This window comes from Drosophila albomicans, chromosome 3, assembly GCF_009650485.2.
Source record: "Drosophila albomicans strain 15112-1751.03 chromosome 3, ASM965048v2, whole genome shotgun sequence".
NCBI lineage: Eukaryota > Metazoa > Arthropoda > Insecta > Diptera > Drosophilidae > Drosophila > Drosophila albomicans.
The window spans coordinates 7,567,709-7,593,088 of record NC_047629.2 but is presented as its reverse complement, the minus strand read 5'-3'; the positions used below and the strand labels follow the sequence as shown (position 1 = coordinate 7,593,088).

General features: G+C 34.8%; 10 protein-coding genes across 16 annotated transcripts; 5 read left to right on the top strand and 5 right to left on the bottom strand.

The window, feature by feature from the left end:
• The first annotated feature begins 563 nt into the window (after positions 1-563).
• Positions 564-2,539, top strand: LOC117569272 (5-aminolevulinate synthase, erythroid-specific, mitochondrial). Its single transcript, XM_034250371.2, has 2 exons — positions 564-1,949; positions 2,015-2,539. The coding sequence occupies exons 1-2, from the start codon at positions 659-661 to the stop codon at positions 2,389-2,391; spliced, it is 1,668 nt and encodes a 555-aa protein (XP_034106262.1). The 5' UTR covers positions 564-658; the 3' UTR covers positions 2,392-2,539.
• A 271-nt stretch (positions 2,540-2,810) lies between these two features.
• Positions 2,811-3,935, bottom strand: LOC117569273 (AP-3 complex subunit sigma-2). 3 transcript variants are annotated; one of them, XM_034250375.2, is made up of 4 exons: positions 3,785-3,935; positions 3,482-3,573; positions 3,002-3,421; positions 2,811-2,938 (listed from the first exon to the last, which is right to left on the bottom strand). In XM_034250375.2, the coding sequence occupies exons 1-3, from the start codon at positions 3,851-3,853 to the stop codon at positions 3,007-3,009; spliced, it is 576 nt and encodes a 191-aa protein (XP_034106266.1). In that variant the 5' UTR covers positions 3,854-3,935; the 3' UTR covers positions 2,811-2,938; positions 3,002-3,006. The 3 variants fall into 3 exon arrangements, with proteins under 3 accessions (XP_034106266.1, XP_034106265.1, XP_034106263.1); XM_034250374.2 differs by having other exon boundaries at positions 2,811-2,935; positions 3,785-3,934; XM_034250372.2 differs by having other exon boundaries at positions 2,811-3,421.
• A 1,388-nt stretch (positions 3,936-5,323) lies between these two features.
• Positions 5,324-6,082, top strand: LOC117566735 (uncharacterized). 3 transcript variants are annotated; one of them, XM_052004556.1, is made up of 3 exons: positions 5,324-5,405; positions 5,706-5,869; positions 5,925-6,082. In XM_052004556.1, exons 1-3 carry the CDS (start codon positions 5,339-5,341, stop codon positions 6,078-6,080), a joined length of 387 nt encoding a protein of 128 aa, XP_051860516.1. In that variant the 5' UTR covers positions 5,324-5,338; the 3' UTR covers positions 6,081-6,082. The 3 variants fall into 3 exon arrangements, with proteins under 3 accessions (XP_051860516.1, XP_051860515.1, XP_051860517.1); XM_052004555.1 differs by lacking the exon at positions 5,324-5,405 and adding an exon at positions 5,420-5,519 and having other exon boundaries at positions 5,590-5,869; XM_052004557.1 differs by lacking the exon at positions 5,324-5,405 and adding an exon at positions 5,424-5,519.
• Positions 6,083-6,785: 703 nt separating this feature from the next.
• On the top strand, positions 6,786-8,579 carry LOC117569883 (senecionine N-oxygenase-like). Its single transcript, XM_034251222.2, has 5 exons — positions 6,786-6,970; positions 7,248-7,434; positions 7,502-7,673; positions 7,733-8,268; positions 8,332-8,579. The coding sequence occupies exons 1-5, from the start codon at positions 6,786-6,788 to the stop codon at positions 8,497-8,499; spliced, it is 1,248 nt and encodes a 415-aa protein (XP_034107113.1). The 3' UTR covers positions 8,500-8,579.
• Positions 8,580-8,592: 13 nt separating this feature from the next.
• On the bottom strand, positions 8,593-10,382 carry LOC117569884 (stomatin-like protein 2, mitochondrial). The gene is made up of 7 exons (XM_034251223.2): positions 10,228-10,382; positions 10,067-10,165; positions 9,775-9,982; positions 9,511-9,710; positions 9,297-9,441; positions 8,949-9,064; positions 8,593-8,888 (listed from the first exon to the last, which is right to left on the bottom strand). The coding sequence occupies exons 1-7, from the start codon at positions 10,267-10,269 to the stop codon at positions 8,622-8,624; spliced, it is 1,077 nt and encodes a 358-aa protein (XP_034107114.1). The 5' UTR covers positions 10,270-10,382; the 3' UTR covers positions 8,593-8,621.
• A 2,120-nt stretch (positions 10,383-12,502) lies between these two features.
• LOC117566736 (uncharacterized) lies at positions 12,503-13,698 on the bottom strand. The gene is made up of 4 exons (XM_034246278.2): positions 13,574-13,698; positions 13,135-13,328; positions 12,998-13,077; positions 12,503-12,909 (listed from the first exon to the last, which is right to left on the bottom strand). The coding sequence occupies exons 1-4, from the start codon at positions 13,613-13,615 to the stop codon at positions 12,614-12,616; spliced, it is 612 nt and encodes a 203-aa protein (XP_034102169.1). The 5' UTR covers positions 13,616-13,698; the 3' UTR covers positions 12,503-12,613.
• Positions 13,699-13,895: 197 nt separating this feature from the next.
• LOC117567699 (cytochrome c oxidase assembly protein COX15 homolog) lies at positions 13,896-15,482 on the bottom strand. Its single transcript, XM_034247830.2, has 4 exons — positions 15,242-15,482; positions 15,079-15,190; positions 14,884-15,016; positions 13,896-14,824 (listed from the first exon to the last, which is right to left on the bottom strand). The coding sequence occupies exons 1-4, from the start codon at positions 15,335-15,337 to the stop codon at positions 13,972-13,974; spliced, it is 1,194 nt and encodes a 397-aa protein (XP_034103721.1). The 5' UTR covers positions 15,338-15,482; the 3' UTR covers positions 13,896-13,971.
• A 116-nt stretch (positions 15,483-15,598) lies between these two features.
• On the top strand, positions 15,599-17,920 carry LOC117567698 (THO complex subunit 5). Its single transcript, XM_052003933.1, has 6 exons — positions 15,599-15,744; positions 15,798-16,589; positions 16,646-16,761; positions 16,825-16,912; positions 16,980-17,508; positions 17,572-17,920. Exons 1-6 carry the CDS (start codon positions 15,670-15,672, stop codon positions 17,820-17,822), a joined length of 1,851 nt encoding a protein of 616 aa, XP_051859893.1. The 5' UTR covers positions 15,599-15,669; the 3' UTR covers positions 17,823-17,920.
• On the bottom strand, positions 17,834-18,960 carry LOC117567700 (uncharacterized protein C6orf136 homolog). The gene has a single exon (XM_034247831.2). The coding sequence runs from the start codon at positions 18,700-18,702 to the stop codon at positions 17,944-17,946; it is 759 nt and encodes a 252-aa protein (XP_034103722.1). The 5' UTR covers positions 18,703-18,960; the 3' UTR covers positions 17,834-17,943.
• A 187-nt stretch (positions 18,961-19,147) lies between these two features.
• Positions 19,148-23,731, top strand: LOC117567697 (alpha-catulin). Of its 3 annotated transcripts, none has more exons than XM_034247828.2 (7): positions 19,148-19,347; positions 19,559-19,631; positions 19,738-19,918; positions 20,285-21,774; positions 21,896-22,213; positions 22,281-22,487; positions 23,204-23,731. In XM_034247828.2, exons 2-7 carry the CDS (start codon positions 19,596-19,598, stop codon positions 23,327-23,329), a joined length of 2,358 nt encoding a protein of 785 aa, XP_034103719.1. In that variant the 5' UTR covers positions 19,148-19,347; positions 19,559-19,595; the 3' UTR covers positions 23,330-23,731. The 3 variants fall into 3 exon arrangements, with proteins under 3 accessions (XP_034103719.1, XP_034103718.1, XP_051859892.1); XM_034247827.2 differs by having other exon boundaries at positions 19,148-19,453; XM_052003932.1 differs by having other exon boundaries at positions 19,169-19,203.
• The last annotated feature ends 1,649 nt before the right edge of the window (positions 23,732-25,380 follow it).

Here is a 25,380-nt window from a genome sequence, read left to right as displayed (position 1 = left end):
TTGTGAGCTGATTTACAAAATATTTACAAAAATGATTTCAAAACTCTTTCGGCTGTAAATTGGTTTGCAAAAATGGCAAGTCTATTCTATATAATTTAGTTGAAACGTTGATCTCTTTGTCCACTATAGCAAATTCATTTAATATGCAGTAGCTAAGAATAGCGATGGAAAATTACACAAAGGTAACAACTGACAGCCAACAAAAAAATGTATGAGTCTAAAAACGAAATAAAATTGAATGCTTCAAAGCTACATATCCAAAATAATCTTTCGCATTTATAACTAACTTTATAACTAATGGTTTTATTTTCTGAATAAAATTACTGCACTAAATTAAAAAAAAAAAACATTTTTAAATAGACAATCTGGGTCTCGCTTATCTTTTAGTCTTTTATCTATTTATTCACTACACCCAAATTTAAACAGCTGTTAAGGTTCCACTTGCCAATCAAATGATTGCGATACGGAATTTATTAAGGGGATTCCTATGTTTGTCTTGCTGACCGTCACTAATGTTTAATAAGCAATCGATATACGATTCCAATACGATTTCGTCATTCTAGTTTGGCAACTTTCGTTTTTCTTGCATAAGTTAAAGCTTGGCACATTCAAAGTTCATTAGGTATCTGGCTGAACATTGAAGAAGTGCTTAATAATCATGCAGTGTCCGTTTCTTAACCGTTTCAACGCGAATTACTTGCGTAGTTACACCGAGGTCTTGTATCAATCCTATGGTGCATTTTGTCCTGTAGTTGGCAAAACAATTAATAATGCTGCTGAGAAAAAACTTTCTCTTACAACGACGACGTCAAGAAACGCAGTGCAATTTTCGTCGGTGGCTACAAGGTCATACTCGACAAAAAGCTATAGCGTTGACACCAATTCGAACTCGAAGCTGTATGATGTAAGCGGCAGTAGCAATAGTGACCATGGCAACACAACTGCCACAGCAGCTGCCAACATTAGTCAGTCAAAGTCGACGTTTCAATATGAAAAGTTCTTTAATGAACAGATTTTGAAAAAGAAACGCGATCATTCGTATCGCGTGTTCAAGCGTGTGAATCGTTTGGCTGGAGATGGGCTCTTTCCTCATGCTCTCGAATATTCTGCCCAGTCGGAGCGACCGATTACCGTCTGGTGTTCTAATGACTACTTGGGCATGTCTGCCCACCCTAATGTGAAGCGAAAAGTAAAGGAGGCCTTGGAAATGCATGGATCGGGAGCGGGAGGTACGCGAAATATTTCGGGTAATTCGTTGCATCATGAACGTCTTGAGAGAAAGCTCGCCGAGCTGCACGAAAAAGAGGCTGCTCTCTTGTTCACCTCGTGCTTTGTGGCGAATGATTCTACGTTGTTTACGCTAGCGAAACTACTGCCCAACTGTCACATCTTTTCGGATGCTGGCAATCATGCCTCAATGATTCAAGGCATACGTAATAGTGGCGTGCCCAAGCACATCTTTCGGCACAACGATGTCGAGCACTTGCGAGAGTTGTTGCAGAAAGTCGACAAAGCCACACCGAAGATTGTTGCATTTGAAACGGTGCATTCCATGACAGGTGCCATTTGTCCACTCGAAGAACTGCTTGACGTGGCGCACGAATATGGCGCTATAACATTCATCGATGAAGTGCATGCTGTCGGCCTCTATGGTGACCATGGTGCTGGAGTTGGAGAGCGCGATGGTGTGCTGGACAAAATGGACATCATCTCTGGTACTCTGGGCAAGGCATTTGGCAACATTGGCGGCTATATCGCTGGCTCATCCATGCTCATTGACTTGATACGTTCGTATGCGGCTGGATTCATATTTACCACGTCATTGCCACCCACTGTGCTCTGTGGTGCACTGGAAGCAGTCACCATACTGGCTTCTATGGAGGGAAGACAACTTCGCAATCTGCATCAAAGGAATGTCTCGTACCTTAAAAATTTGTTGCTTCGAGAAGGTACTCTAGTTTTATACTAATATTATAACTTTAAATTATTAATAAACATTATTATTTACTCTCAGGTTTTCCGCTGGAAGACACTCCCAGCCACATTATTCCTATCAAAATCGGTGATCCACAGAAATGTACGCAAATCTCGAATGTGCTAATGGATCAATTTGGACACTATTTGCAAGCTATCAATTACCCAACTGTTGCCCGCGGCCAGGAAAAACTTCGTCTAGCTCCCACTCCCTTTCATACTTTTGAGATGATGAATGTGCTCGTTACGGATTTGAAGAAGGTTTGGGAAATGCTTGAACTGTCGACCAACGTTCCACTTTCGCCCAATGGTTGCATGTTCTGCAACAGCGAGAGCTGCTGGCACAAAGATCATTCCCCTGATCTTGAATGTGGCATTCCGAATTGCCCCCGCTTGGAAATATCTGTGGCAGCTTAAAAAGCTCGTCCTATCACACAAAAATATTGCTTATCTACTAAAATTACTTCCACTAAAATGGTGTAATGTGCATGACAAAGAGAATATTGGTAATTGGTAATCTAAACTTGAAACTTAATCAAATAAAATATATTTACGTGCAATGTCATCGTGATGTTTTATTTCAATAAAATAAAATTTCAATCTTATCAATTATAACGGCAAATGCAATAATGATAATAATTATGCAATTTACAGGTTAGTATTCAGAAGATCAAGAGTATATCAGAAATACTAGAAGATTGCTTTCTAACAAAGAAATATATATAGTTCTCGCAACAGATTAGACGTTCTTAATGACTTACGTGTGTAATTATAGGTTCGGTGTTCTAAAAATACATTACAAGACGAAATAGAATCCGATTGATTTTCAAAATATATCTTATTTTTGATTTGAAAGCGGCTTTATTTTTGCTCGTATTTTAGATATTCTTTAAAATTAGTACTTAAACTTTAACGATTTCATCATTACTTTTGCTGCGGCCCCAGACTTTTATGCGTGTTCCTGCTAAATGACATATTTGAATTAATCTCTATAATATGGAATGCTTTTGTTGTGATTTTAACATACACTTGTCAAAACTTTAAGTCCTTAATAGCCTGTGGTAAATCTGGCAGTTTTATATCTTTGATTTGTTGTGGAATGTTCATACTTTTCACTGCGCTCACAGCTCGCGCTGGTGCCGCCGAGATTCCAGCCTCTTGCTTAACTAACTTATTCTGTTCCTCAATGCGGGCCATGATATCATTCATGTTGGTCTGCAGCACCATGCCACCCATTACCAGTTCGGAGAGGATGTGATGAACGGCATCGGCATGAAAAATTAGATCCAACTCGCAAACATTCTCAAAACACTTGTCCAATGTTTCGACGAACACTTGAATCAAGTCCAGAATGCCTAACTCACTTTCGGACGAGTCAACACAGAACACAAAGTACAATGTGGCATAATGACGATATATTAACTTGTAATCCGATCCACCAATCAAGCTAAAAATCACATCAAGTACATAGTATATAGGAAACGTTCTGAATACTTAAATCGTTTACCTGCCGCCTTCCAGAAAATTGCAGACGTTATCATCGCGTTTGGAAACCAGTTGAAACGTCTCTTTGATGATTTGTTGTTGAAGGCTTTCATCCTAAGAGCGAAAAATACAGTTAGCAGTTAGCATATTGCTAGGTAATCTATACATGATATTATTTAGTATTAATATTGCCACATATATGTACATATTTAGAACTTTGCTGCGTTGCAATAAAGTGCAAAACATATTCAAATGTATGTACATATGTGAATGAGCAATGCACTAATGTATGCACATCTTTAATTGTTTTAAATGTTCAACGTACAAAATATTGATAGAATTTCGATAATCGAGGCTTTCCATGATTATTAAACACAAGTATAGCTTTAATCATAGTAGAGATTTAATTTACATGTATAAACAAATTAAATTTTTTTTATAAATATTGAGCACTAGAGATGCAAATAGCTCGATAAATCTAACATCATCGATATTTTCCGCGAGCGATATCTGCTTACGATTTCTTATGGCAATCACGAAAATATACACTATATACGTGTGCACGATGACGAAACAACATTATCATGATTTGTTCATATATCACAGTATTTCTAATTGAAACCTTTTTGAATATCGTATATAACAAAAATTAGGAAAATACGGGATAACCTGACAAAATATTAAATTTAGATTTAAAAAATTAATTATAAATACCAGAATAAAAGTATTGCGACAAAAATGGACATGGTTTTTCCCCTTGGATTTTGACAACTATTATATGGGTAATTCTCTGAAGGATGTCACGTGCGATCATCTTTTCATTGAAAAAAAAAATATAACCTGAAACAATTTTAAAAATAAGTAAAGGTTATTCTTATAGCTCTAGATTAGTACTTTAAAAAGAGCTAAGAATGGTTTTGAAATTTTCTTTCTGTTTTGCTTTCTGTTCTGATAATTGCAAAAATTAACAAATTCGTACGCAAAACCAAAAAATTAACGAAATTATATATTTTATCGTAAAACAGAACAAGTTTCTAAAATCAATCTTAGCTCTAAAAATAGTGGTAATACGAAGCTTTAAGAATATCCTTCACATATTTTTAAAATTGTTTTAGTTGATGTTTTTTTTTTTAGCTGTAAAGGTGGTCGCCCGTGACATTTACCAGAGAATTACCCATATGTGTTATATATTATATGTTTTAGAAATAAGTTTTTATTTATTTATATTCAAACTACATATATGCAAAGATAAAGGCAATAGTGTATTATAGTCGATATATACCGGGTACTGCATAGAATGGATAAATATGGACCTTAGGAAGTTTATAATAGGCGTATCCTTGGCAATAGAATTGTAAAACTTTATTATCGTAACAAAGCTGAGATGACAGTGATATATATAGTTAATAATGTTTACATCCTCTTAGCGGATTGTATGTGGTGTTAAAATTCAAAAATTATTTATTTTTAATTAAATATTCGCTTATGTATTGTAAACAAACGAATTTATGAAAAAACTAAATCCTTATTGATTGGCATCAAAAAATCCCTTTTCTGATAAATGTAAGAAAGAAAGAAATATTTCCAATCAGCAAATGTTGAGTACTTTAACAAGACAGTTTTGAAAATTAGTTTGTGTGCTGGAACTTTGCAGGATATGAGATTTATTATGTACACTCAGATTATCAGCATATTTTACCGCTTTAGCTATTATTGCCATTTTTATTGCAGTTTCAATGGATTCTTTAATCTAGTTCTATCTAGTATGATAGAAGCTTGATAGGCATAATATTTTTATCAATACCATTAAAAAAAATATTTTAATAAAATTATTATTGTTTTAATGCCATTTTTACTCAGCATAAATTTGCCCAAAGAGATGATGGGATACCCACATTTTAAAGTTGTCGGGAATAAATATTTGTACATTACATCTCAGGAAGTTTGTGAGTTTTTCAATCGATATGAGATATGAGATTTGAGAAAATATATACATTCATACAATTTCAATTATACGTTATACATATCTGCGTGATTTTCAAAAGGGCAACATATGGCAAGTAAGTTAACCCGTACATTCTGTAAATCATATTTTATATTTAATATTTGATGATTGATTCCGTTTTTGAGTGTAACGTCAGGAATCTATGTCGAAGACAATTATGTCCAAATGCTCTACAAACAATGCATCAATATTCGCAATCCAACAATAGCAATAATAGGTCTCCCCTTCTACGTATGTGCAGCGCAAATGATGGACTTGCAAGCACGCTTCGTATTGAGCTACTTCTATGGGCCCAATAAGTTGCCTTCGACACAAGAAATGCTAGAAGATACAGTCGAAACCATGAATAAACGCTGGCAAGCGGGATACAAGAAACGACAAGCGCAAGTGCTTGGAAGCGATCAGGTAAATTACGATAATATTAAAGTCATTTCTTATCAAATTAGTTGTTTTTATTTAGATGAACTATTACACGGAATTGGCAAATTCAGAACATTCAATGGTAGTGCTTAAGCTGCAACTCAAAAGTAGTAAAAGCTTCCTTGAAAACTTGCTCAATTTTCGGGAAGACGTGTTTAAGATTGAAGACACCGTAACATTTGTGCAAATAAACTAATTTGTAAAGGCTTAAATGTAATTCAATTTATAGTTGCGCTTACCATGAATGAAACCCTGTTAGCTAAGACAGCAATTATGTTATTTAAAATTTAAATTTAAATAAATAAATCTGCTCTTACATTACAGCTAGCTATAAAAATCTTTGACCAGATTCACTTGAAATTTGATTAAATAAGGTTCTAGTATATGAATGACATAAAAGTGCACGAAATACGAATTCATTCACTATATTCATTATTAATGTTCGCCCACTAATAATCACTGATGATATTTACATATACTTTTAATACTGATAATTTTCAGCCATCTGATTAACATATTGCACAATAAATCAATGCTCTTTGACCATAACGAGGAAAACACTTTAAAGTGTAATTCAAGTCAAGCAATAATTAATAATGTAATAAAGACAAAAAAGAATAATTAATTGTATTTGCTTGCAAATAAATATTATTCATATTGTTGATAAGATTATTTAAATTTATGAAGGCAACAATCTGAGCTTAAGGCCGGATCCTATAGTCTTGGCGAAAACGAAATATAGAACAAACCGCATTATCTACATTTGTGTAAGATTAAAGCTCAGTGCTGGGAAAAGTACACACTATGCAAGCTCTGGCACAGATTAAAATTGGCATTCAATAACAAGTGTTGAACCCGCTTACACTCCGCCAACAATAATTGATTTAAATTAATTTTGAAAATGAGTTTGTGCATTATAGGTGCTGGCACAGCGGGACTTTGCTGTGCTCGACGTGCTTTGGAGTATCAGTTGTGTCCTACGGTTTTTGAACTCTCAACCGATATTGGGGGAACTTGGGTATTCAACAAAAATGTTGGAACAGTTAATGGCATTGATGTTCACAGTAGCATGTATGAAAATTTACGGTAAGTATTGATCAAGGTAAATACCGTAAACAAGTTTTTAATTAGATGACTGTCTCGGTATATTGTGTTATTAAAAAATAACATCTTTGACAACTGGACGTTGAACTTACAGTTGTTTGCACAAAAATAAATCACATTTTTCCTTAATGTTTTCACATGTAATCAGAGCAGTCTGCTACTGATAATTATAATAAATATGAACATAAGGTTAAGCTAGAGGTGTTAATTTAATATAGTTTTCTTTATTATTTATGATTGTCTATGTATTTGTTTTCAGCACCAATTTACCCAAAGAAATAATGGGATACCCGGATTTTAAAATTGGTGAAAATAAATATTCATATATTAAATCTGAGGAGATTTTCGAGTTTTTAAATCATTATGCGGAGCATTTTGATCTGAAAAAGTATATACAATTTAATTCATACGTTATACGTGTTTTGCAAAAGAACAACATGTGGCAAGTGAGCTAAGCCGTGTATTCTCTAAAATAACTTTAATTAAACATTTTTCAATATTAACTTATTGCAGGTTATGGTGAAGAATGTTCTAACAAACAAGCTACAGGTGCAATATTTCGATAATATTTTTATCGCGAATGGTCATTATAATACTCCCAATTATGCCGACATTCCAAACGCAAATTTATTTAAGGGAAATTATCTACACAGTCACGATTACAGATCCAGCGCGATTTTTGCTGGTAAATACATATGCACATCTAATATTTATCCCTTACATTTTATTATTTGATACTTTCAGATAAAACTGTTCTTGTCATTGGCGGAGGACCAAGCGCCTTAGACTTATCGAATATTATATCGAAATCGGCCAAACACGTGACGCTCAGCCATCATGTCGTTGGTATTTCAAATTCGATATTTTTGAAAAACGTTGCGACCAAACCTGATGTCAAGGAATTGGATGAGTATGGGGCGCATTTTGTTGATGGATCTTACGAAAATTTTGACACTATATTCTACTGCACTGGTTACAAATACGCATTTCCGTTTTTGAGCGTAACGACAGGAATCTATGTCGAAGACAATTATGTCCAAATGCTCTACAAACAATGCATCAATATTCGCAATCCAACAATGGCAATAATAGGTCTCCCCTTCTACGTATGTGCAGCGCAAATGATGGACTTGCAAGCACGCTTCGTATTGAGCTACTTCTATGGGCCCAATAAGTTGCCTTCGACACAAGAAATGCTAGAAGATACAGTCGGAACCATGAATAAACGCTGGCAAGCGGGATACAAGAAACGACAAGCGCACATGCTTGGGGAGAATCAAGTAAGATACGATTAACACATACACATAATTAGATTTTGGACTAATTGAAAATATTTCTTGTAGATGCACTACTTCACGGAATTAGCAAATGAAGCAAAAATAGAAAATATTAAACCAGTAATGGCGAAATTACATATCGAAAGCACCAATTGCTTCAACGAGAATTTACTTCATTTTCGCGAAGACATTTTTAGACTTGTAGACAGCGAAACATTTCTAAAAGTTAATTAAGTTTAAGATTTTAAATGTTTTCATGAATTTTTCCTCGGCAATAAATGAAGACCGTTTTTCAACTTTGATCCCTATACTAATCACTTAAGTCTAAATTTTAAGTTATTTGTAATAACTTGGTTTTATTCAATATTAATTTTTACAGCCGCTTTTTCTTCATTAAGCGATTTGTACTCAGTTTTCGTATTGACGCACTCGTTAATGATTGGTGAAAGCGAATTGTTATTCGGTTTAGAGACATGATTGTAGACAGCCATCGCTTGTGCAACAAATCCCGTAACGTCTCCAGGATTCGATGGCAATATCATTGTGTTATTCGTTTTTGCCAATTTCTTAAAAGCTTCGATGTACTGTTCAGCCAAAGTTAAAGAGGCAGCACTTTGACCGTCCTGAAAGTACATTATGAAATTCCATTCGATTTTCTAAGTTTTATATTAGTGGTTATTTACCGTATTCGCTAGAGATTTTGCTATAGCTTGCAGACTACGAGCTCTAGCGTCTGCCACGGCGATCATAGCAGCTGCTTCGCCGCTAGCCTTGTTAATGTGCTCCTGACGTTCGGCCTCTGCGAAAAGCGAAGAGTTTTTATTAATGGGACTTCATGTGAATGAAAGAAAACAACAATCAGTTGTGCTCGATCCGATTTGACAGCTTTGAGAAGTATTAAACACCCTTGCTATACTTAGGCTCTAAAGGAGAATAGCTAACAAATGTACTGAATCTAGTTGTCAATGTCACTAGGATATAGAGCTTTACACTGACGGACTGCCGAATAATTACATAAGCATTGCACTTACCAGAGGCTAGAATCCTTGACTTTCGTTTACCCTCTGCAATATTAATTTCAGCTTCACGGACTCCCTCGGACTCTAAAATTGCTGCTCTTTTTCTTCTCTCGGCTTCCACTTGCATTTGCATCGCCTCATGAACTCTAGTTGGTAGCTGGAGATAACATGACGCAATAACTATAAAACACATGAAATTATTGCAATTTTAATTAACGCTACTTACGCGAATGTCACGTATTTCATAACGCAGACAGGCGATGCCCCAAGCTTCACTGGCTTTATTTATGGAATCCACAATGCTTACGTTCAAGGATTCTCTTTCGCGAAACACCTTGTCCAATGACATTTTGCCAAGCTCCGATCGCATCGTCGTTTGCGCCAATTGAGTTATTGCGAATTCTGGATCCTCAACGCCATAGGAAGCTGCGTAAACAAAAGCGTTTTGTTTTATGTAAATCAAATGGTCAACAATTCAAGGTGATCTAACCTCTATAGGGATCAATAATGCGCAAGTAAAGAACGCCATCGATGCTGAGCGTTACGTTATCGGAAGTGATGGCGCTCTGTTTGGGAACATCTATCGCAATTTCCTTTAAGCTCTGCACATACTTAATTTTATCAGCGACGGGCACCAGAATGTTAAGCCCGGGATCAAGAATTCTATGAAATCTTCCCATTCTCTCTACAACCCAGGCCTTGAGGAAATTGTAAAACTTCGGTTATTTAACATTCAAAACAAACATACAATACGTAATTAGGTGTGCATGTGTTTGTTATACCTCTTGTTGTGGCACAAACATGACTATTGTGTTCATTGGAGTTGAGGCCTTGCTTCGCGATTGCGTTGAAATGCATGAGCCGGCAAGCAAAAAGTCTTGCTGCAAAACGTGTTAAATTAGTAAATACACAAAGATGCACATAGCATGATATTTGCACTCACCTGTGGCAATAATCTTCGCGCCGAAAACAGTAGCCTGGACATCTCCGAAATACTTCAGTTATTATGAACTTTAGACAAAAACTATATATATAATAATGTCGAAAACATCATATGTTATTTGGCACAGGGTGATTCCGTTGCAAAGAAATGTCATACTGTCAATAAAAAATACGGTATTTCTTTTTTCGATTAAATATATAACGCATAATTCTATTAAAATTAAATTAAATATTAAAATTTAAAATGAATTTTGAATAATAAGATTGAGTAAGAATGTTTTTACATACTCGTGAGGCAGATCATTATTATTTCAATATTTTAGTAAGACATCGATATCGCTGCGATTAGAACCAGTCTAACCGAGTATCGCGAATTTGTTGTTTATACATTTGAGTAATTTCTTTCGCAAACGATCACCGTACTAACAAACACACCATAAAAATCAGTTAATATGAATGTAGAAATAGTAGAAAATACCCAAATACTACAAAGGGTAAATAGTATTTTAGTATTTAAAATACACAATTCGGTCACTCTGGGCGGTAGACGTGATGTGTTTTAATCGATTGCTACACACCATGTGTCTATTGCCAATATACGATTTCCTAAAGTTGTTAGAACATTAAATTTTAACGACTTTAAATAAATAAATATAATCAAATACTACAAACTATTTAAAATACCTTAAAAATAGCAATTTATTTTTGTGTAATTGTCAAAATAACAGGCTCCTGCTAAATTGAGTGGTCTCCAAATTTCTAGCCAATCTAACCAAATTTGGCTAGAAAATAGCTAAGTTGCCAACACTACGCACAGCGTACTCTTCTGGTCATAAAAAAGCTAAAGTAACATATGAAAAAAGATAGAAACCGCCAGAAAATTAGGATGATAGCCAAAATATAAATCTACGTTAGTAAAACAATATTTGTATTAATTTGATTTATTTATTAAGTATTTTTGAGTAGTAAATTTCGTCAATCATGCCCTCTTCTGTTGCACTTTGCTCTGTGAATCTTTATAGCACCGCCATCCTGAAAATTGTTCCCGCACAACAATCCTAAATGGTCAATGGGGGGTGACCAATGAATGCGTCGCTATATATAAAGACAATGCCGCCTCTTGCTGGCAGGTTTTTGCAGAGGCAGAAGGAACAAACGTGAAAATCACAAAGTTTAGCATTAGTGATGGATTTGCAATATTTTCAAAAGCATTTTTGATCATCGGCTGCATCTAGAGTTAACCAATCTTAAACGCGGGGTCTCGCAACCAAGCAAAATCAAAACTGTCACACACGATCGTTTTGGAAATTATGAAATACCCAGATGGTCATGTACATACAGTATAAAACTAGTTAAAATCAATAAAAAATAGTAAAGATCTTTTCGCATATCGATGATTTTATTACCATTGCAATGCAAAAATACTGCAAGATTTTAAAGTATAGCATCGTAAAACATAAAAATACACAAAGGTACCAGATGTTTTTAAAAAACTAAAGCTCCGTCAGTTTTGATTTGAAAGTACCTATAATTCCCGCTAGTTTTAAATTTATCCCGCATTTTGCTTTTGAAAACCGTCAGATCTAGCGGGGAAATAGTTAAATTGGCAATTGACAATTGTGACGTCGTCACACACTCAGTTCAGTTTCAGATTGTATGCGAAACGATGAGCACGATCATATTTCGTTGCGCTGTGCTTTCATTTGTATGTTTGCGTCTTTGTATCTGCATGCTCGCCTATATTGGTATGTGTATGCATGTGAAGTTTTGCAACATGCAGTTGCATCGCAGACAAGCAGGTAGTGCACGTCAATTTTGTTTTGCCACGACGAAAGTCTCGAAGCTGAGGACGACAGCAATTGCTTGTGTCTTAGATGTTTGCAGTTCAATGGTGCCTGAACAAGGACTGCGTTGGCTCTGCTGATGGTTTGCAAGCCGTAAACATTTTGCTTTTGTTTTTAAATGCGATTTACATTTATATACCCGCCATCCATAGGGTAGAAAGGTATTATAACTTTGTGCTGGCAGGAACAGGTAAAAGGAGGCATCTTCGACCCTATAAAGTATATATATTCTCAGAATCAATAGCCGAGACGATCTAGCCAATTATCTAGATCTAGAAATTAAGAAAAACCGAGTGTTTGGTTTTGTGAAAATGGATTAAAGTTCGCGATTTAAAAAACCACTACTCATTGTCGATTCAATTTTCGTGAAATGAAAAAATTACTTACATACATAGTATACATACATAGTATAAAACTGATGGGATTTGATATTTAATGAGTGAATCGGTCAGTCACCCAATTATTAATTATTTATTAATGATCAAATAAAAAACTTTTGACATATAGTATTCAACATTTTAAAATTAACTAAAATTTTGATTATTAGAGATCTGTTCGCAAGTATGTTAGTTTCGTATTATCATTGGGTATTGAGCGCGAGCAGCATTGATCTATGGACTTTATTTTATTATTTTGATTAGTTTCTTGAATATAAACTGTCGGTATTGATGATTCCAAGTCGGTTTGTGAAAATACATCTTTTGATATTGCCATGCGTCTAAAAAAAATAAAGTCAATTGAAAATAAAACAGCACACAGAAAAGATAATCCTCCGAGAGAAAATGCAAAATCTGAAATATTGTCTGATAATTGTTCTGCGGCTCCAAATAATAATAATCCTAAAATAAAAATATTTAGAAAACAATTAATTTTTAATACAAATTTATATTATTATTAATGGGTAGTTAGCATAATAATTATAATTACCTTGTATCGCAAAGAAAATAACTCCAAAGCACAGAAAAATGTTCTCAGACGTATGATAGTTGGTCGTCTTTTCAATAAATCTGAAACGTATTTAAATGTGTATTTAAATTCACATCATGTTTAAAATAATGTTTTACCTCGTCAACAACAGAACAGCGGATACAAATGTGAATCCCATTATAGTTAGTATACTAAATTCGTCAGATTCTTTTGACAATGAAATCGAATTCAAAAGCGTCCATTCTCTTAAATTTTTTATATTATTCCTCAACATTCGGTCAGAATATGTGTCAGCAAGTTTTTTCAAGATGAACACAGACACACAAGCAATCTACGAAAAGTATTAAAAGTTTTGCTTTTTACTAGTATAAAGACATCGGAATCCAATAACAAATACTTTAAAGTGTTTTCTACTCAACAAACTTTCATTACATACGGAAATTTTTGTGAGTCAGTGTGGGACTATTGCATACAGCTTCAGTAAACAAGGTCATGTGTAAAGCATTTAGAGCATTACATTTTAAGTTAACTCCTATGAGCTTTACTGAAATGTTTGGTATAAAAAGATTCACTAACCAGTTGTAAGATTTTAATAAAAATACAAGCACAATACTTCATTATTTTTCAGTTTTAATAATATTGTACAATACTAGACACCACAAGACGAAAGACTTGTTAAAGTACGACTGATTCAATTTGCATATAAGTAATGACTCTGTGAGTATGGGAAAATGTTGTGGGTGTGTACTAAAGAAATATAAATTTTTGAGAGAATTGATAATTGCATAATTATTTAACCATACCATATATATACATATGTGTGTATTATATATGTAGTATTACACAAATATTTCCTTTATTATATATTTTAATAGATCTATTATTAATATCTTTAATATTTGTCGTTTAATAGCTGATATTTCGTTTATTTTCCAACAATAATATATATACTTTATATATTAATATATATCCTATTATTTTGGTAGGTATTTCAAGAAACGCAGTTCATGTGAGACCCACACAGCAAAGCTCAGGAGCAGCAAAGATCCAGATTGATGGGCTGTAGCTAAAGGCACAGGTACATAATTGAGTAAAGTGGTTACACCTAATGTGGCTTGTGTCCAGGCCATAACCATTGCAGCATTTATTGCCCAACGGGCTCTTTTTGGCAACTGCTGACGTCTCGTCAGTATCCATAAGGCAGATATTAAGGAAACTGTTGAAATACCCAGTATCCGATGATTAAACTGAACAGTTGTTGGGTTCTCTGTTATATTTTTGTGCAATGGCTTAAATTGCAATATATCATCAGGTATCCAATTGTCGCCCATTTTTGGAAACGAATTATAAACCAATCCAGCATCTAAACCGGCGACAAATGCCCCAGATATGGCAGTCAAAAAGACCATTCCCTTGGTTAAATGTGACAAGCTTTTAATATTAAGAGCCCGCTTTCCTATGGCCACAACTTTATCTCCGGGAATTAGCTTAGTCAGCGCATTCGATAAGAATAAACTGTATAGTACGAATGCTGCAGCCAAATGCGAAGCTAGCCGATATTGTGAAACGCGCGGCACATCGTTTGGATTATCAAATCGGTTTTCTAGGCCTGATTTTACCATGTACCAACCCATTAGTCCTTGCAAACCAATTAATGTGCCCAGGACAAGAACCATTTTTTTGGTTTTAGCACAAAAATATCCCTTTTTCCAAAAATATGCTGCAGGTACTAAGAAGAAAGCTCCAATGGCACGACCCCACATTCTATGAATATATTCCATCATATATATGAATTTAAATTCTTCCAAGGTGATGTGTGCGTTTTTCCTACAAAATAATGAATTGATCAATCAGAAGGACATGTTAATAAAGAAAAAACAATTTACATTTTGAATTCGGGATATTGCTGATACTTCTCAAACTCTTTTATCCATTCTTCTTGATTACGCGGCTTGTGTTCACCCATTAGCTTCCATGTGACCATCGACAGTCCCGACTCTGTTAATCTTGTTACACCACCTGTGATTAATAAAAATAATCTTCGATTCATGACTACTGATTACATGCACATTTTTATTTACCAAGTCCTACAGCTACGAATACCATGCCGCCGCATCCTAAAAACCATTTTCCAACTGTACGATCCGTCTTCGGATTGCTGGTATTTAAGGCAGGTGGTCGCGATGGAATATGCTAAAGTTTCAATATTAAATAAATACTTGACTATTATTATCAAATAGTTACTTTAACATGCGGAGTCTCCACTACAGCCTGCTGTAACCGGCGACTTGAAAATTGCACTTTTAGTTGCTTGGATCTCTGACACAGCACCCGCCACATTGTTCGGAGAGTTTATTAGATTTTGCAAAATTAATTATTCACAATTATTCTATTTAACTTGAAAAAATATTTCATTTATATTAATATTTTTATTTTGCAGAAGTTATATATATATTCTTTCGGAGGAGATATCGAAATATTAATATTTTATCGGTAAGTATCGACAACAAGTTGCGCCTTTTTAATAGTAATTTCTTAAAATACCAAACAGAATTCGTATATTTTCGACAGAAATAAGTACATTTCGAAATTCAACTTTGGTTACACTGGTAGTATCGGCAAAACTTGTAAAGGCTTCCTACTGCGGAATATTTAGATCCGAAATTATCAGCATGGAAAATGTTTTAAATAAACAGTTTCTGAAGCTAAAAGAAGCTATGGATGAAATTTTGGAGTTGAAAAACAACGTACGTATTATTCAGTATTCAATTAGACGTGTCTTATGTGCTATTGATTACAGGGACACGTTTTTGAAGTGAAGCAATCATCCGCTGCTTTAATGTTTGTAGCTCTCAAGCATTCTAATCGAGAAGTTAAAAGAAACATTAAATCGGGTAGAGATGAATTGCATTTGGAGAAGTCGAAAGTGGACCTCAGCAGATTGCACTTGCAAAATCTTTTGTATGAAGTCAGCCATCTAAAGAAGGAGATCGTTCGTTGTCAGAAATTTAAAAGCCGCGACTCGTACCTGGAATTGTTATCGGACAAAGAGTACTCTAATAAATTTTGTAATGGTTCTGAAGATATCTCCAATATGACGGATCACAAGACGCAACTTTATCGCCTGGAATGCGAACTAAAATTGCGAAAAGAGCTGGATAACCAATACAGTGGTCTGCTTACATCAAAACAAGAGTTATTACAAGATAACTTAAATCAGACGCAAAGATATCTCTCATTTGCTCCAGCGCTTCGGACATTACTTGACTCTACAAAGCCGTTGCACGATGCTCTGCAGCTGTCTCTTGATGTTGAATGGAAACTAAGCTCTATTGTGAAATATCTGCCACGCGCATTGTATATTTTATATCTGAACCTTGAGTCCTTGCAGCGTGCCAACGATAAATTGTTAATTAAATCCGAAGTTGTGGGTTTCGAGAGTGATGTCCAAATGCAAGGATTGCTTTCGGAACAAGACATGTCGTTAACGGAACGTCGCTATTTTACAGAAGTTAATAATACTCCTGAGAGTAGGGTTAACAATGTATTGGAGCGTGCTTTGAAAGCTCATCCACTTCACATCCGTTTGGTTGTAAGTTGAACGATATTATTGCAATTTCGGGTGTTTATATTGGTTTTTTTTTTTAGATGGAAAACCCAGACAAGTCCTATGAACTGGTGCTACTAGTGCGGTATTGGGGATTACTCAAATGTACAACAGTGCGGGCGGAATTAAATAGCGTAACTCCTTCAAATGTTCAAGGGTTCGTAATATATTACGTTAGTAGTATTAATGTACTTATTCTTGTGTTATATATATATTGCAGAGATTCAAGTATGCTGCAAAATCTTCTTGGACATTTATTTCCTGACGATTTGGGCAATGAGATTCCCGTACCAGGCATTGAGCATGAAGTATAAGAACCTTTTTCTATTGACCACATTTCACATTTGTAAATTAATTTGATTTTTGTAATTCCAGTTGCAAAATTTAAAATTTAGCACCGAGGAATGCATGGAATATCTCAATCAGAATGGATTTGGTAAGCCGTATTGTTGGTTACAAAGTATGTGCTCCATAGCAACAGTCAACAAAAAAAAGATATTTAGACATGAACTTAACTTGCACAAATGGACGCTTGATGTTTTCAACCGTATTTCCAAACGCTGGCAATCTTTGATGAGATTAACGCAACAAGTTCGAGGACTCACATATAAGGATATCGATTTGTACTCTTTAAAAGAAAATATCTATCCGGAAGGCTTGTCGTGCAGTCTAGTGCAGTGGACAGTTATTTCAACGGAGGAATTCAACATACAGAATTCAGACTTGATTACGAATTTGCCGACTGAAAATGGCATTACATATACCTCATATCGAGCTGTAATTGTGCGCGGCTCTGCCAAAATGGAATGCTTTATTAGAATACCAAGCAACTATCCCATGGAAATTCCGCTTTGGATTTTGAGTGTGCATTGGAATGGTCGACGCACGGCTATGAACAGCTCGGCTATCAAGGCAAGCAATTTATTTATCCTTTGTTTAAATATAACATCTAATATTTGTCATTTACATATTCAGATGATGGAATTCTGGACAAACTCTCTGCGACCTGAGCACTTGGAAAAAAATCATCGGCTGCTTTACGCGCAGCTTTTCCGCACCATTTACAGTTTTGATATATTTCTCGAAACCGAAGGCTCTATGCAGTCCACAAGGGAATATAACAAAGAAAAACCATACATTAGTGCATTCACCAAGCGCATTCGCTTGCGTCCATACAGATATGTCACAAAAGGATCTGTGCACACATTTAAGCAATAAATTGAACAATATATGTATGACTCTAGTTTATATTATTGCGTGAAACATTAACAATTTTATAAATTTATACTCTTGTTTAAGCAAATAGCGGCCACATAAATACAATGGCTTTTCTATGCGGTTACTGAAACCCAATTTTTTGTGAGGCCGTTGCCGCCAAGGAGCCCGTTGGCAACGTTGAAGTGGTGCTGCTTTCGTTTACCTCGCGATTCTCATCCGGCATTACTTTATCCACGACATGCTTGTGAATTAGTCCATCTTGGCCCAAGAAGCAAACGGAGTATCCATCGTACCAAGCCTCTTGGTCTTTAAGCACTTCTTTTAACTGCCATACTTTGTATTTCCAGAACTGAAACATAACCTTTAATCCAGAAATACCTCTTACACGCCATCTAATCCGAATTGTTTCATCTTCTGGATGCTTCGTGATTTTAAGTACCTCGAATTTAACATAGGCATATTTCAAATGACCCACTGTGCGCAGAATGGCAATCTGTTTAACATAGTGATAAAGGCCAACCGTGTGTTTGCCGGTAATGTTATTTTCAAAAATGAGGTTTGGACTGTAGATGGAGTAGTCTAGCGGTTCCACAAACAGCTTGGGCAGAGTACTTTGTAGCACACTGTAGGCGCGTTCCAAGCCTTCCCGGCTTTTGTTGGGCTCATTGTTTTGTGTTGGACTTGAGCTATTTGGGTTTGTCGCTTTGTTTTCCTGACTATTATCGAACGCAGTTCGGGCAACACTGAATTTCTGCATCGAGGGAAGTGTGGATTTACCAGATACCACTTCATTCACGTAAAGTCGCTTCGCAATAGATATACATGATCGTTCTCTGTGATACCATTTACTTAGGCACACAATTCTCGGTCCACGCATCATTTTGATAAAAATATTGTGTGCCTTGCAATTATGTGGAAAATAGTTACATATGTTTTCAATACACAATTCTTTTTTCTGTGTATCAATTTATTTCTTTGACTTCGGAAACGCACTATTTAATCTCGATAAAATCATGCGCGTCTTATATGCAGCAGTTTTTTGTTATTTTTTTAGATATTTTTCAAATTTAATATTTTCGTTTAGGTTATCAAATCAAATTGCTCGAAAAACAGCTGTTAAAGGTTAAAGGAAATCCAATCGATTGTCATCTCGACAGCTGCTGTGTATTTATCGGTAGGGTTGGTAAGGAGCTCATTAAGCTGACCATGATGATACACAATTATCGATAACGGACAATTTAAAATTCTGCAAATTAAGTAATTGATTGGTGAACACTTCCTATATTAATATATTTTAAGTGTTTTTAATATGTTAATACTTTCAGATATTTACTAAAAAAAAGTAGAATAAACCAACGCTTTCCAGCACTTATTAAAAAAGGTGCGCAGAAGCTAAGATCTGCGCAGAACAAATTAAATAATAATGTACATCCGTGTATGATTTGTATTACATAGTTACTGGATATAGCAGTGGCTTTTAATATTGTTTACAGATATACATTTATAAATGCATGCAAAATTTAAGGTGCTTTTCATAATACAATCAGATTGTTGATCAGATTTGATTAATTCGAAGGCGGAATGCAATATTCGAACTAAATTAAAAACGTGCCAATTGTCAAATACTCAAGGTTAAATTTACACGCCTTTTAAATGTTTTTCGCGTATTTTTTTGTTTGAAAAATCAATAATTTAATTGAAAGTAAACATTAATGTGCAAAAACCAATATTTTTAGGTTAAATTAAGTAGTTAATAAAGTTCGAGCTATCAAAATGTATGGATTATCTGCATCAGCGCTTGATGTTAATGTAAGTTTAAAACCGGCCAAGCTGATAAATATCTATGTCTGCAGTACATAAATAGATCAAGCAAGTCGGAATTGCACTAATCTTGAGTTTTATATTTATATTATAGAATCAACGCTATCGCATTCGTGATATTGATAACGAGGAAATCATGTCAACGTTTGGAAACATTGGGCATTCTTTAAGTACTGCCGTTGAGAGATTTATAACAATTGGCGAAATAATAGCAGAGGAAAACTCTGATATAAAAGCTGATATGTACGAGGCTGCAAAGGAGGCAAGAGATGCGGGTAAAGTAATCAGAAATATATTTCTTATATGGAGCAGGAGCAGCACAAAAATCAGGAAAATTTAAAACTCAAATGAACGAAAAAGCTTAAAATTGATTAAAATTAATTAGTTTGATCAGCCAAAAATGAACGAATAAGCTTTAGTTGCACAACGGTGTACAACACAATAACAAACCGTTGTGTCCTTCAACTGCAATTTGACTATTTTTAGCTGCAAGCAAATTAAAAATTGATGAAGTCACCATCGATTCTTAACGAATAGAGGTTTAGCTCGCCAACTCTTAAATTCAAATTAAGTGCTCTAGTCTATTATAAGAAAAATGCCTGTCATTATATATTGTGTTCTTTTTTTTTTTGTGTTTTTAGGCAAATCGATTGAACATTTATGCGACCTGTCGCCTTTAAGTGGAATGGAGCTTCGTCATCATATCGAGCCCTTAAAGGATTATGGGGCAATCGTATTGGCAGCACGATCATTGCTCTCGTCTATAACCAGGATTCTACTGCTGGTGGATATCATAGTTGTCAAGAAACTATTGACTGCTAAGAAACGGGCATCGGAAAGTCTAGAAAAATTAGAGTCTGTGATGAATTTCACCGAGTTTGTGCGTGCGTTTTCCATATTTGGAACGGAAATGATTGAGTTGGCCTACCTCACGGGACATCATCGGAACTCGTTCAAGGAGGAGCGTCGACGAGCACAAATGTTTTCGGCTCGTCAGATTTTGGAGAAGTCCATATCAATTCTATTGACATCATCGAAAAGCAGTTTGATACACAGTGATTGTGTAATTGTGAAAGAGAATCGGGACACGGTATTTTGTCAAATCCGCCGGGCAATGGATCTTATACATTTCGTGATCAAGGACAGCATATTTGATTCAGCCAAACATATGGCATTTCGCAATGCGCGCTGCAATTCGAATTATGAGAACGAAAGCATATACACAACAATCAAGCGAATTGTCAATCTGATCAAGAGATATAAGCTGCAGACCAGTCAATACGATTGCAATAGCAATAATGAGGGCAACAACGATTCTGATCCCGCCTTCTATTCCTTATTTAACGACGAGCATTGGCAAAGTGATATTTACCACAAGGACAAGAATCTGGCGCCTCTGATTAAGAATACTAATGCGAAGAAGAATTTAACGTACGAGAGTTTGGATCTACGAGACGAATTATCCATGGCGTTCGATAAGCTCTTTGAGAAGGCGCACGACTTCACCGACTCCCCATATATTAGTCACGAGCATCGAAAAAACATACTGACCTACTGTGACAACTGCAAGCTGGAGTTTGACATGTATCTTAACCACCTGATCAAGGACCAGCATGACAATATGGGCGCTCGTGTGCAGGTGCAGGGCAGGCAGGAACCGGAAATGAGTATGCTGAGCAGTCTGGAAGAACTTTGCAAGCAACTGGTCATCTCTGTGTCCAGCCAAATACCCGACTTTAATGAATCGCTTAAACTATGCACGAAAATTGTCAAATCGTTTCATATGTTGGCCGTAACGCACGATCTGGAGAATCTAAATCAGTGTTCGACCAAATTCCACGATTGCTGTGATCACATTTTTGATATTTGCAAACTTTTACAGCATATTGCACCCACGGAAAGACTTCAGGTACATGCCAAGTGTTTGGCCATCAATTTGAGAATCTATGGACCGCAAGTATTTATTGCCGCCAAGATCTTGTGGAAATATACGAATAGCAGCGCAGCAAATGAGAACTTTGAATCGTTTTTGGACATGTGGAAATGGTTAATTAATGAGATCTCAATGATTTCCAAGAAAATCCTTGTTACAGTCGACACATCCAAAACAGAGCTTGATTCTCAAATAGAGGCAAGTACTTATAATTTATACATAAATAAACAAAATATACGAAATTAATCTGTTCGCATAAAGAATTCACTTAGTTTTCTTAATAAAGTCCAAAATAATAATGTTATTCTTCCCCTTTTAGAAATGTGAAACTACAATAAAATCAGCAAAACCATATGTACCTGCCAATGAAGAAGGGGAAATGGTGGAGTACTCAGGTCTAGATAGTAAAACTAATGGAGATCCAGGTACTTTTCAATCGAAATGGGCGGACGATGTGTCCGACGACAACGATATTTTAAAACGAGCCAAAAATATGTCTGCAATGGCTTTTCTCATGTATCAATTTACAAAGGGAAGTGGTTCTCTACGAACCACTCAAGATTTGTTTACTCAGGCCGAATATTTTGCTGAAGAAGCCAATCGACTTTACAAAGTTCTTCGGCATTTTTCATACCAGGTAATTAAATGCCCAATTTTGATTTGAAACACGTTTTAATGCAAACATTTGATTTGATTTTCCACAGGTGCCAGCAAGTGATAACAAGAAGGATCTTTTAGGTATTTTAGATAGAGTGCCGACTTTTGTCCAAGCACTTCAATTTACAGTAAAAGATCATACAGTGGGCAAGGCTGCCACTTTCGTTAAGGTTGATCATGTCATAAGAGAAACAAAGAATCTAATGAATGTTATTAACAAAGTTGTATCGAAATGTTTTGAGTGCGCAAACAAGGTAACTTAAATTTTGTTTGGGAAAACTATGCATGTAAATATTGTATTTCTATATTAATGTATTGTTTAATAATAATTTTGTATTGTATAAACAGTCTTGATTTCTCAAAAATTGCGTCGGAAAACTCGCTTAAAAATATATACATTTACTTATATGTATATATATTATGTTTGGTTTTGTATGATTAAGGTATTTTCTTGATGTTGAATTGAGCACTTAAAGTTATCAATTGGGCCAAGTCTAAACTCCATATGTTAAGAGCGTCAACAGCCAGTTCTCAAAGGGAAACTGTAGTTTTTAATTAATTTCAAATGGAGTTCACATTTCTTTCAGGAGCGCTGACTCCTTTGGTAATTATTGTTTAGTATATTTACCTAGGAACTACTTTTCAATTTATGGCAGAATACTATGGTATCTTAAGAACTTAAGCTTCTTCATTCGTAAGCTATCTCAACACATATTTATATTTAAATAATGGTAGACAAAAAGTTCAAGTACGGTAGCAGTACACCTCATGTTCATGACTAACACATTTCTGTTTAATTTTGATCTTCCATTATTATTGAATTTAAGAATCAATAATTTCAACCCATTTTAAAAATACAATTTTCTTTCATTTCTAGTTAAACTAGTTTTTATCAACAAAAGTTTCTAATCATATATAATATAAAGTGACCGAATTGAAATTTTTTAAATTGCGATAACTTTCTCAACAGTACAAATTAAATTTAACTGGGATAACTGGAGGACTTACGTCCGGTTCGGTGCGTGGAGATGATAATGTATCTGGCGGTATGGGTGACTCCAAAGGAACAACGAGCAGCAGCGAGGGGAGCATGTGACATTATGGAATGGCTCGAAGAGCCAAAGGAGATGCAAGGCGGACTCGTGTATCATTTTTATTATTCTGAGCTTTCGGCGATTATTCAAATTTGTTCATCTTTCTGTATATGTATTCAAATATTCTATGTTTATCTACAAAAATAATACTCTTGTAATTCTGCCTGTTGTGTCCAAATTGAAAGTTTTGATAGATTGTATAATCTTGTGACATATATGTGTACTCGGATGTAAATTACATCACATTACTTGCATATACATTCTGGTCAATCATCTTTAACAATGATATTCACTATTACTTAAGCTATGTGTCTTTAGGTCATCGAATATAATAACTAGTCGTTTGTGCTATTATTGTTCTAGTAAAAAGTAAAACGGTAGCCAATGGTCAAGAAAATTAATAAATAATAAATGATCTAATTGAATAAAATGCATATCGTATTAACAATTTGTTCGACTGTGTCTCAATTCTTTAATAATCGGGGGTTTTGATTCAAGCTCAATATAATGCAACAACAAATTTAAAGAATATTGTAAGGGCATCCTTAATGGTTTGATTATCCTAAACTAGTTTACTCCGTAATGAATAGAGCGTAAAATTGAACTACAGCAAATACCAACTTATTTTATAAATACGGGAAAAAGGAGTTTGCTGACATATGCTTGGATTGATGCTTTGATTAAATCCTATGAAGTGTTTGCTGATGAATCAACCACGCAATATATATGTACATACATAGATTTACGTATATTTATGTACATACGTCATCGCGTAAGCTGATAAATTATAGGAATAATGGCTACATCCATTTATTCTGATGAAGAGCAATTATAATCGGTCCAGTGTGGAACATGAATGACACAAATTTTTGGAGTCGTAGCAGTCAGCCTTAAAGTATTTGAAAACCGCAACCGCAGTGAATACAAATAAACGACAACGGCACAGTTATAAATGTGAACATATGTTTGAGACTCGTCCACATACTATCAACTACGACTTCGTATGTTTGTCCAGTTCTTTAGAGCTGTTTGTTGAACCATTTACCACAAATGATTTGAAATATGGTGACGCGTAAAACGCATTAGGAACAAGTGAGCAGAAGTAGTCGACAGTCAAATACTCTTTTGGCATGAATTAACAAAATTCCTTGCTAAATTAAAAGTTTAAATTTACTCAAAATATTTTAGTTTTGAAAAGACCAAGTAAACTAATTACAAACGTAAGTCAGACAACTTTATTTACGTTACTATGTTCTTTAGTAGAGGGTATATTTTACAACTGAAGACGCTTAGTATAAAGAGGGTGCTCGTCCAAGAAGTCAGTCATTAGTTTCCCAACGCTTTTTAATTGCTAGGAACACCCTGTTTAAGCTTCTAACTCAAAGTGGTATAAAACGACCGGAGCTCACTGTGAAAAAACAGTCTTCGCCAATATTTGTCAGTGAATAGTTTTATAAATACATACATAGACTTAATATAGCATGAAAAATGTATTAAACAATAGTGATTAATGTTTTTATGGATACATATGTAGAAACAAATTCAAATATATCAAGTGTTGTAAACTGCTCCAACAATTTATTGCTGCAGCTCTTGCACTGCTTGCAGTTATTTCAATTTTTTTTTTTATGTTTTTAAACATACATAAGTTAAAATACTTTACCTTTACTATTATTCATTAATTAAGTAGAGGGGTATAAGTTTTAATTCTTTATATTTTTATTTCTTCATCTTATCAAATTTTAAGAATTTTTCACCAATTTTAAGAGTAAATTAAGTAAGCCATATGTACTATAGGCATGTATTATATGTATGTATATACATTAATTTTAATTTATTTCCAAAAATGCATGATTAATTTTAAATTACTTTTATATGTTTTATTTTGGCCAGATATATCGACGTCTGCACATCTTATTGATGATTTCTACAATATTAATCAACCGACTGTTATTTTACTTGAAAAATTGTACAGCTCATCAATACTAAATGATTTCTTCGCTTCCATTCACAAAAATATTAATCTTTCGTTCCCTCGAAGAAATGCCAATCA

What these genes read in the sequence shown, in the direction of transcription:
- LOC117566735 (XM_052004555.1), top strand. Translation starts at nt 5,431, where the DNA reads ATGAGATTTGAGAAAATATATACATTCATACAATTTCAATTATACGTT. An exon ending in AAAAGGGCAACATATGGCAA is followed by an intron (nt 5,520 to 5,589) that starts GTAAGTTAACCC and finishes TCCGTTTTTGAG; the next exon opens with TGTAACGTCAGGAATCTATG. An exon ending in AAGTGCTTGGAAGCGATCAG is followed by an intron (nt 5,870 to 5,924) that starts GTAAATTACGAT and finishes GTTTTTATTTAG; the next exon opens with ATGAACTATTACACGGAATT.
- LOC117569272 (XM_034250371.2), top strand. Translation starts at nt 659, where the DNA reads ATGCAGTGTCCGTTTCTTAACCGTTTCAACGCGAATTACTTGCGTAGT. An exon ending in AAATTTGTTGCTTCGAGAAG is followed by an intron (nt 1,950 to 2,014) that starts GTACTCTAGTTT and finishes ATTTACTCTCAG; the next exon opens with GTTTTCCGCTGGAAGACACT.
- LOC117569884 (XM_034251223.2), bottom strand. Translation starts at nt 10,269, where the DNA reads ATGTCCAGGCTACTGTTTTCGGCGCGAAGATTATTGCCACAG. An exon ending in TGTTTGTGCCACAACAAGAG is followed by an intron (nt 9,983 to 10,066) that starts GTATAACAAACA and finishes AATTTCCTCAAG; the next exon opens with GCCTGGGTTGTAGAGAGAAT. An exon ending in CAAAATCTCTAGCGAATACG is followed by an intron (nt 8,889 to 8,948) that starts GTAAATAACCAC and finishes ATGTACTTTCAG; the next exon opens with GACGGTCAAAGTGCTGCCTC.
- LOC117567700 (XM_034247831.2), bottom strand. Translation starts at nt 18,702, where the DNA reads ATGATGCGTGGACCGAGAATTGTGTGCCTAAGTAAATGGTATCACAGA.
- LOC117566736 (XM_034246278.2), bottom strand. Translation starts at nt 13,615, where the DNA reads ATGAAGTATTGTGCTTGTATTTTTATTAAAATCTTACAACTG. An exon ending in GCTGTTCTGTTGTTGACGAG is followed by an intron (nt 13,078 to 13,134) that starts GTAAAACATTAT and finishes AATACGTTTCAG; the next exon opens with ATTTATTGAAAAGACGACCA. An exon ending in TATTTTCTTTGCGATACAAG is followed by an intron (nt 12,910 to 12,997) that starts GTAATTATAATT and finishes TTTTTATTTTAG; the next exon opens with GATTATTATTATTTGGAGCC.
- LOC117569273 (XM_034250372.2), bottom strand. Translation starts at nt 3,853, where the DNA reads ATGATTAAAGCTATACTTGTGTTTAATAATCATGGAAAGCCTCGATTA. An exon ending in CGAAATTCTATCAATATTTT is followed by an intron (nt 3,574 to 3,784) that starts GTACGTTGAACA and finishes TTTCGCTCTTAG; the next exon opens with GATGAAAGCCTTCAACAACA. An exon ending in AATTTTCTGGAAGGCGGCAG is followed by an intron (nt 3,422 to 3,481) that starts GTAAACGATTTA and finishes TGTGATTTTTAG; the next exon opens with CTTGATTGGTGGATCGGATT.
- LOC117567697 (XM_034247828.2), top strand. Translation starts at nt 19,596, where the DNA reads ATGTATGGATTATCTGCATCAGCGCTTGATGTTAAT. An exon ending in CATCAGCGCTTGATGTTAAT is followed by an intron (nt 19,632 to 19,737) that starts GTAAGTTTAAAA and finishes TTTATATTATAG; the next exon opens with AATCAACGCTATCGCATTCG. An exon ending in TTCGGCATTTTTCATACCAG is followed by an intron (nt 22,214 to 22,280) that starts GTAATTAAATGC and finishes GATTTTCCACAG; the next exon opens with GTGCCAGCAAGTGATAACAA.
- LOC117569883 (XM_034251222.2), top strand. Translation starts at nt 6,786, where the DNA reads ATGAGTTTGTGCATTATAGGTGCTGGCACAGCGGGACTTTGCTGTGCT. An exon ending in AGCATGTATGAAAATTTACG is followed by an intron (nt 6,971 to 7,247) that starts GTAAGTATTGAT and finishes ATTTGTTTTCAG; the next exon opens with CACCAATTTACCCAAAGAAA. An exon ending in ATCCAGCGCGATTTTTGCTG is followed by an intron (nt 7,674 to 7,732) that starts GTAAATACATAT and finishes TGATACTTTCAG; the next exon opens with ATAAAACTGTTCTTGTCATT.
- LOC117567699 (XM_034247830.2), bottom strand. Translation starts at nt 15,337, where the DNA reads ATGTGGCGGGTGCTGTGTCAGAGATCCAAGCAACTAAAAGTGCAATTT. An exon ending in ATTCGTAGCTGTAGGACTTG is followed by an intron (nt 15,017 to 15,078) that starts GTAAATAAAAAT and finishes TATTAATCACAG; the next exon opens with GTGGTGTAACAAGATTAACA. An exon ending in CAATATCCCGAATTCAAAAT is followed by an intron (nt 14,825 to 14,883) that starts GTAAATTGTTTT and finishes ATTATTTTGTAG; the next exon opens with GAAAAACGCACACATCACCT.
- LOC117567698 (XM_052003933.1), top strand. Translation starts at nt 15,670, where the DNA reads ATGGAAAATGTTTTAAATAAACAGTTTCTGAAGCTAAAAGAAGCTATG. An exon ending in TTTTGGAGTTGAAAAACAAC is followed by an intron (nt 15,745 to 15,797) that starts GTACGTATTATT and finishes TATTGATTACAG; the next exon opens with GGACACGTTTTTGAAGTGAA. An exon ending in ACTCCTTCAAATGTTCAAGG is followed by an intron (nt 16,762 to 16,824) that starts GTTCGTAATATA and finishes TATATATTGCAG; the next exon opens with AGATTCAAGTATGCTGCAAA.